General features: G+C 41.4%; 1 protein-coding gene across 1 annotated transcript; it reads left to right on the top strand.

Moving 5' to 3' along the window:
• The first annotated feature begins 3569 nt into the window (after positions 1-3569).
• LOC136422290 (prokineticin receptor 2-like) lies at positions 3570-8226 on the top strand. Its single transcript, XM_066409955.1, has 2 exons — positions 3570-4148; positions 7339-8226. Exons 1-2 carry the CDS (start codon positions 3646-3648, stop codon positions 8222-8224), a joined length of 1389 nt encoding a protein of 462 aa, XP_066266052.1. The 5' UTR covers positions 3570-3645; the 3' UTR covers positions 8225-8226.
• Positions 8227-9419: the final 1193 nt, after the last annotated feature.

Genomic DNA, 9419 nt, shown 5'->3' with positions numbered 1-9419 from the left:
TCCCCAACAATAAGATAAGTTTATCATGCATGAGAAAGATTCACCTTGCTAAGATTTCCTTTGACGGTCCAATGTCAGTCAACTTGTTGCATCTCTATCTCTTGGAAAGCCTTGACCCCAACCTATATTGAATTCATGAAAAAGTTATCATTTATTGCATGGAGCAACGTAAAAGACCCCCCCCCCCCAAGGTTTCGGCATTAGATGATAGTTAATACGCATCATAAACGTTATAGAGGGCTAAGGAAGGTTAGTGTAGTCCCTGAGAGTTATCGTAAAGGCGGTGATTATTTGGTGTCCTTCAATCCTACCATTAGTTGTCATCAATCCATGCCCTGGATTGCTCTTTGTTTCTCATGCCATTGAAAATTACCAACAATAAGATGAAGGATTTTGTCGTGCATGAGACAGCTTCACTTGTCTAAGATGACTTCTGACGGTGTTTTGTGTCCTTCAATCGTACCATTGGTAGACATCTATCTATGTCCTTGGATTCGTCTCTGCTAATCATGACTAACTGTCGCCATTGAAGATCCCCAACAATAAGATTGAGATTCCTATCTGCTTATTATGACTTACACATGTTACTGAAGACCCCAACAATAATATACTTCTCTCATGTAAGTGACAGCTTTATCTGGCTAAGATGACTTTTGACGGTGTTTCGTGTCCTTCAATCCTAACATTGGTAACCACCTATCTATGTCCTTGGATTTGTCCCTGCCAATCATGACTAACTGTCGCCATTAAAGATCATCAACAACAATATTGAGATTCCTATCTACCTCTTATGACTTACAAATGTTATTGAAAATCCCAACAATAAGATCATTTTCTCATGTAAGAGACAAGTTTATCTGGCTAAGATGACTTTTGACGGTGTTGAGTGTCCTTCAAATCGTACCATTGGTAGACATCTATCTATGTCCTTGAATTTCTCTCTTCTAATCATGGCTAACTGTCGCCATTGAAGATCCTCAACGATGATACAATCTACTCATGCATGAGAGAGCATTACCCAATATGACTTTTGACGGTGTTTAGTGTCAGTCGATTCGTCTCTGCCAATTATGACTTACAAATGCCATTGGAGATCCCCAACAATAAGATGATTTTATCATGCATGAGAAAGATTCACGGTCCAAGGTCGGTCAACTTGTTGCATCTATAACTCTTGGAAAGCCTTGACTCAAACCCTACGTTGAATTCATGAACACTTTATCATTTATTGCATGGGGCAAGTAAAATACCCTCCAAAGGTTTCGTCATTTCGTCAAATTAGTATAAAATGCCTGTCAGCAACCCATTCTAGGAAAAGTCATTAAGTTTGGTAGTCCTAGCATACGTCGTTTGGCAGTTATAAGATGTCGAAGTTGGCCGGGGACACTTTTAGCACCCACCCCATCTATCCGTCATGTGCGTAATTTTCTACAGGTATTAGTTCATGACGCATTCCGAAACCTTGAGATTATTCAAATTTCAGTTTTCTGCGAATTTGTACGATGTGTCGCCTTGATGTATATCAATTTGACGCATTTATCTACCAAATCCATCTTCCCCTAACTGTATTGGATTCAGCTTTGGTAAGTATGTGTGAAAACGTGCATGTAAACACACGTGTTATGAATAGACTTCAAAGCAGCCACCAGAATTGGCCCTCGGTAGTCTTCCCGATAATCACATACAATTGGTCGCAGTGGGAATCTAATTTGATTCTTTTTTTTTCTTCTTGATATGGTTAGATTGCACCGTACAACACCACGCCAAAATACGTAGCAACGTAGTATTTTCCTGGCTTTAAAGGAGCATTCCACTCCAGAAGCGGGTATTTTTTTTCTGATAGATTATGTTTTTTTTAAATACAAATGCACCCCGACTTTTGGCTAAATTAACTCAGATGTCTTCTCGACAATAATTATTTTCTCAATCCAAGTACCCCATACGAACCCGCCTCTAGGTACATACATGGCTAACTTCCAATTTCTCGCGAACGGTAGACGCAATAACCCTAACAAAAGTAATCGAGTGACTACCACACATTCAGGAAGATACACACAAAGTTTGAAGACTATCGCGTCTTGGGATACAGGAGATTTTGGTACTTTTGAAAGAAACATTTAACTCTGCCATTGTTGGAAGGGGCCTACGGGGAATTCAAGACCTTGATCGCTATAATGTTCACCTTGCGTTCAGCCTTCAGCTTATGGTAAATTCAACAAAAAAACTGGATTCAAGCATAACAATTCAGTCTCTGATGAATTATGATACCGGATTCTGGAGTGGAATGCTCCTTTAAGCCCTGAAGCTGTCGGTTACATGTATACATCTATTACAGTATACAAGCAAAATGCCACTTCTTTTTTGACATAATTGAATCGGAAAGGAAAGCAACTTACGAGTAGGTCGATGAACCCAAAATATAGATCGATTCAGTGTAATATGCGCATTGTGCTAAGTCCGCTGTAGCTTATAAATACATTTCGCTATCAAGATATATGAAGAACAGGCGCACTGAGTTTAATATCACTGCACCAAAACAGGGAATTTACTATCATGGTGATAAATTCCCGGTAATTATGGTATTGGTTGTCTATCGGGGCGGCGAAAAACCAAAGTGTCTAAAATACCTTTCCTCGTAATATAACAAAAGGTTTCGTACCATGATATCTGCACCAAAAATATTTCAATTGCTTCATGATGATACTAATTGCAGCTAGGCTCCTTCAATAATGGTCGACTTCAGCTGGACACGAGCACACAGACTGCTTTCAAAAGACGTGATTACATCTATTCATAGCAAATGTCGGCGTGGCGTAACGGTTAGAGCGTTGAACTCGGAATCAATAGGTCCTGAGTTCGATACTCACCATGCCCCGACGTTGTGCCCTTGGGAAAGGCACTTTACACTACTCCCGGACGGTGGAGTGACGCCCACTGAGCCTATTCGGCTAATCTGTCAAACTGCGTGCCAAAAACACACTGCGGATTTGGTTTCCGATGTGCCGACATCTAGCACATTTGCCACTGAGAACCATTAAAAACAACTAGCAAACGTTCTTTGGTGTCAAGGAAACTTGACCCAGTTCCATTCACACTGCACCGTACTAGAGTTAAATACACACTCAAGAAGACGAAAAATCGACATTCTGTCAAAGTAAGGCATGAGAGAGCCTCGGGAGCTATAATAGGTCTGGATTCCAGGCTAGCTAGCTCGGAGTAAATGCGCTTTCACAGCAGACATGTACATGTGTCTGGAGCGCCAATTGATTGAGAAAGGTTTACGCGGTGTCCAGGGGTGCTGTAGCAAGTACTACACGCCCGCAGCTTGAATCACCGCGCTTGAAAACGAGTTACTAAAAGAATCGCAAACTCATGAATTATTCATTGTATCTGAGTCACAAATACAGAATCTCCTTATATGGCACACTTGCAGACCATACCATTTGAATGTACGTCATTGATTCATGATGTTTCTTTTTCTACGCAGATTCGTCGGTATTTATTTACTCACCTGTGGTTGGACAGCTTAGTTTATACACGTCTGTTCATCCATTTGGCTGTCAGTCAGACTTCACTACTTCACCGAAGACACTGACGCAGTTTCGTTACAACAAAAAAACGGTTGTTTGTGAAGAAGACGCTACAATGGGGAATGAAACGAAGTATCTCTTTGGTGAAGACTTTAACATATCATCGGATGAGATTCTATCCAAACAGATGCTGGACTCGTTATACGATGACATCCCGAGTTTTCTCCCTGATGACGGCCTTCCGAGGCCGAACTCTAGTACGTGCGGCGACTACTGCCCAGAGCCCGAAGAGCTTCTGGACGCTTCCCTGCACTTTCGGGTAGCGCTGGGGATCATCTACATCATCATACTACTGGTCTGCGGTGTAGGCAATCTAGTTCTGCTAATGATACTCAGCAAGTATCGTCAGGCAAGGACGAAAACGAACATGCTGATTGCGAACCTCGCAGCATCGGACTTCATCGTAGCTGCCCTGTGTATACCGTTCGACCTGGACTACTACGTCTTTAAGGAGAAGGCTTGGACGTTCGGCGCTACTTGGTGTAAACTGGTCAACTACATCCGGATGGTGTCCCTGTACGTGTCCACAAATGCTCTACTGGTCATAGGAGCGGAGAGGTAAATCTTAAACCTATTCAATGGTTGTGTTGTTGTTGTTTTGTTGTGGTATTTCTTTCAACGGGGATGGCCTTAACTTAAAATGCTTTTTCGCGCGGTTGAACTTACGGACATCGCGCTAGTTGCCAGAAAGTGGTCTGTTTTATATGAATGAAAGTCATTCTTAGAATGTTTCTTAAAAGTTTTTTTTTTCACACGCTCGAACTCACGGTGCTACATATACATCGCTATGGTTGCCAGAAAGTGGTCTGTTTTATATAAATGAAATTAATTCTTAAAATATTCTTTAAATATTCATTCACACGCTCGAACTCACGGTGCTACATATTCATCGCGCTAGTTGCCAGAAAGTGGTATGTTTTTGTTTTTTTTATGAATGAAGTTTGGACACATTAATTCTACAAACATACTTGGGTAAGAAATATATCAATGTGGTTCATTGCCCCTTCAAGCTCTGTGCCTTTAAACGCTGCAAGACGTTTTCGCGAATGTACCTCATTGTTATTGATGAAACTCCGTTCTATGACAAAAAAAAATGAATTTACAATATATAACGTTACAAATATATTTTACCTGCTAATAACAGCTGTTTGTATGGACTATGTTTATTTACCTTTCTAATGAGCAAAGTCGATGGCAACAGGCACGGCGTGTTTATGCATAATAAGACCAGTAAAAAAAGTCCGTCTTATATTAGCCACGTATTAATTCAGGGCCATCCCCGTTGTATATCTATTGAATTTTCAAACAGCTCGGTGTCCCATTTAACTCTGTCGAGTTGTTTTCGAGAGGCCCTGTCTATACAAACAAGAAGTCTTCAACATTCTCTGATTGAAGTATACGCACACCAGAAAGAAAATGAGTAAAAACTACAGAATATTGTAACATAGTAAATAACACCAGTAACAAAGGATGAAGAAAAATAAACAGAAAAATGCGTAACTTGGGACATGAAAATGAAACCGAAAATTCGAATCAATTATAAAATCTTTTTTTTGATAAATAGTATTGGTCAGCTGGTATGATAATCTTTTGGTGCAACACACAGGCACGTGGCTTTGCATCATGCCGAGCAAGACCTTCATGTATTCATATGCAATCTAATTCTACCGTTTAAAGTTATCTAAATAAAATGAAGGGGCTTTATCGTATTTGGTGATAACAGGTTCCATCCTGTTACGTTTAAGTGTTTATTCTTTCACAGCTGATAACGATGTTAATTTAACTCAAACAATTATTGTTTTGCAAAAAGATATCTTAGTCTGCAAAATTTCCGGACTATTGACGCACGAAGGACAGAAACATCTGGCATCCCTTAGATCATATTGCTAGCTCTAAACGAGTTATCATGTTTTCTAGATTACTCTCCACGCAGAGGTTGAATGGGCAGATCGTCACATTTTTATCATATGCCGTGTCTTTTTTGGCTAGCCCATTGAATGGGCTAGCGAAAAAAAACGGCATATTATAAAATGGTGACGATCTGCCCATTCAACCTCTGCGTGGAGAGTTCTCTAGATACCTTCAGCTGGAATCCTTTTCACAAAGTCTATAGCTGCAACGCTCTTACAAAGAAGTGTTCAAAGACCACTCACATCAATGAAAAAAACTTTAATTATGCAAATCACGTACACACAGGTATCAATTTTCTGGCATTTAACACTCAGAAGAATTATGGCACTTTTGCATGAATTATGCAGGCCAGTCTTTGCATTTCTACGTTTTGACGGAGGTGAGCGGGGCTATGGTATCGGTCTATTTACACTAGGCGCGTGAAACTAAAAGATCACCATGTAGATTTTTTTGTGCCGCTTTTGATCACTTTTGATAAGAAATCCGCACGCATATGTGGTAAACAGTGGCATTAGATGTCAATTTTATAAAGATTACAGCAACTAGAATATTTCCAGTTTTTAAGCCTTATAAAAAGCTCTGTATGCCTTTGACAAACGAACCCAACTTCTATAGCTAACTATAGCGCGGGCAAACGAAATCATGCGGTGGCCCCAATAGGTTCTAATTGAAACGTCCTCGGGTGGCAAAACTAGGCACAAAGCATATCTTCTTCCTAGTAACCAGCGTAGCAAGTCCAGTAGAGACTACTAATGCTGGCCCCAGTGGCATCATGGGCGCCGTCTTTGCTTATGTAAAGATTCTGCCACCGGAGTGAAGTTTCATTGAAACCTCCCTGAGTGGCCAAACTCGGTCCCTGGCAAATACAATTTCTAGTAGCCAGCGGAGTAAGTCGGGAAGTTACTATTAGTTGTTAACCCCAGTGGCATTATGGACGGACACTGTCTTTGCCTATATAATGATTCTACCACCGGGCAATCTGCTTGGAGATTGATACACATACACACACACACACACACACACACACACACACACACACACACACACACACACACACACACACACACACACACATACATACACACACACACGCACACACACATACACACACACACACATACACACACACACACACATACACACACACACACATACATACATACACACACACACACACACATACATACATACACACAAACACACACACACACACACACATACACACACACACACACACACATACACACACACACACACATACATACATACACACACACACACACACATACATACATACACATAAACACACACACACACACACACATACACACACACACACACACACACACACACACACACACATACATATAAACACTCACACACGAACACACGCACACGCACAAAAAACACACACACACGCTCGCACAGACGCACACACAGGCAGACACACACACACACTCACACACACACACACACACACACACAACCAAAAACAATACCTCCATTTTTCATGGACATTCCAACATATGTACAACCACATGCAGTCGATTTTGAATAATGAGGAACGTACCATGTATGGGACACTAATTCAGACAATCCGCGATAAAAAGGTGTTATTCAAACGCATCTTTTGGAAGTACCTTCTAAAGAATAAAAGATTATAGCCTGTACCAGTCTTGTGGGTCGAGTGGTAAGACAAAATAGAATGTGAAATCGTGTATATATGAGATGAGGGCAGTTTCAAAATACTGATGCTGATAATGATAGATATGCATGTGAAGATAAAGTAGGTCATGTAGTGATTTAACGTTAGTCTCTCCTTATCTCCTACGAACAGATACTACTGCATCTTCTTCCCGACACGGCGTCGCATCGGGAAGAAAGGTGCCGTCTTCATGTCTCTCCTGGTGTGGGCCATCTCCGTGCTCATCGCTGTGCCGTCGGCCTTGTACTCAGATGTCATGCCCTACCTCAACCGCCAGGGGGCCATGTTCTGCGGCCAGTTCTGGACCATCGCCATGGAGAGACAGACCAAAGCCTACTTCGTGGTCGTCATCACCCTGCAGTTCATCCTTCCGGTCATCGCGCTTTCCTACTGCTATCTGGCCATCGTGTGGAAGGTCTACACCCGTGAGAGACCCGGCGTCATGACGGCCATGCAACGGTCCAACCTTAACAAGTCCAAGAAGAAGACCCTCAAGCTCGTCTTCATGCTGTTCATGTTCATCGCCTGCTGGTCGCCTTACTACATCTACACCTACATCCGAGACTTTCACGCCCACATCTTGGCCAACAGCCACCTTAACACGAACCTGTTCTACGCGGTGGAGGCGGCAGCGATGGGCAACAGCGTCATCAACACCTTCTTCAACATTATCCTCAACAAGAATCTGCTCAGCTTCGTCCGCCCGCTGTTTCGAATGATCAACGAGAAGTATCTCCGAGCGGTGATGTCCACGAGTTCTTCGGACAACAACGTCACTTCGAGCCTGCGGGGAGACCACCCCATACACCGTGCGAGAGGGTACAGAGTGGTGGCGCGTTTGGCTAGTAGAGAGAGCCATCCCAGAAGATTGAATTCCACGCGACAGGTGCCTACCGCGCGCGGACGGCCGGAGCAGCAGCCAGACCTCATCGTTGGACTAGAACTGTTGACGAAGAACAGCCCTAGCTGTGGTCACCGAAACGAAAAGAAGTACCTGTTCATGGAAACGTCGGTGTGAAACCCTATGTGTTTGAACTCGAACTGTTGAAGAAGGAAACTTTGATGATCCAGTAAGTTGAAAAGGGAAACTTCGGTGTGAAACTCTATGTTTGAACTCGAACTGTTGAAGAACAGGACAAGCCATGGTCTCCGAAACGGAAAGAGCTACCTGTTCATGGAAAAGTCGGTGTGAAACCTTACGTTTGATGAAACCGCTGCAAAACCAAGCGTCATGAGGGAAACGCATTCTCACACATATCCACAGCCCAACATTTATCTATTAGTAGAAGCTCTACATTTGTTCCGGACGGATTTTAAAAAGAAAAGTAAATAAAGAGAAATACGCAAGAAAATATACACATGAGGAACTGATTTCTAATGTTTCATTCATCTAATCTTGAACTAAAATACATTGTCATCGAGTAAACACAAAGTTCTGTACTTTTAAACTATCACAAGAAACATTTCAAGCAAATGTTCGTAGTAAGCGTGTACATTTTGTCACAAATGTACACAAATTGTAGCTTTCTTACCTTTTATATCATGACAGTCAATTTTGCAGTGACCAAAAATCATGCACACAACATTCCAAGTATTCTAGGGTTGCCATAAATTGTTGTGAATTTATGATAATCTCACAATGAAATGTGTCTCTCCTATGGACGGCATTAAAGAGACCAACTGTTTAATTTCTGTTTACCCAGGACCAATGTATACATGGTATTTGTATTTTGTCTGTATTGAAAATGTAAATATAGGTCTATGTTTATATGTACATGTTTGTATATTGACCCCAGAACTGATAAGAAGAAAAGGAATTGGTGGCTTTTTCCGTAATATTTTGATGATCCAGTAAGTTAAACGTAATTGTACGCAGTGGCCATGTGTTCTAGTGAGAGAAAAAAATAGGTATCCAAGAAAACTGCTTTTGTCACTAGCGCAATATGAAGACAAAACAAAGTCCTTATCCACGAATATGCCTCAGCCGAGTGCCTTTTAGTTGAGGAACTTCACTGAAATGACGACATTAGTGATTGCCATACTATTCAGCCACAGCTTTGCAATAAGTGGTAAATAAAACTTAAAGTTGAAAAAAAACAACGTATGTTTATGAATTTTTAAGTGAACACAATAAAAATACAAAAGGTATGTCTATGAGCTTTAAATGAGCACAAGAATCTATGTCATTATGAATAACTTTACACACGGTCGGT

Source organism: Branchiostoma lanceolatum, chromosome 16, assembly GCF_035083965.1.
Source record: "Branchiostoma lanceolatum isolate klBraLanc5 chromosome 16, klBraLanc5.hap2, whole genome shotgun sequence".
In the NCBI taxonomy this organism is placed as follows: Eukaryota; Metazoa; Chordata; class Leptocardii; order Amphioxiformes; family Branchiostomatidae; genus Branchiostoma; species Branchiostoma lanceolatum.
This window is presented reverse-complemented; position numbering and strand designations above follow the sequence as displayed.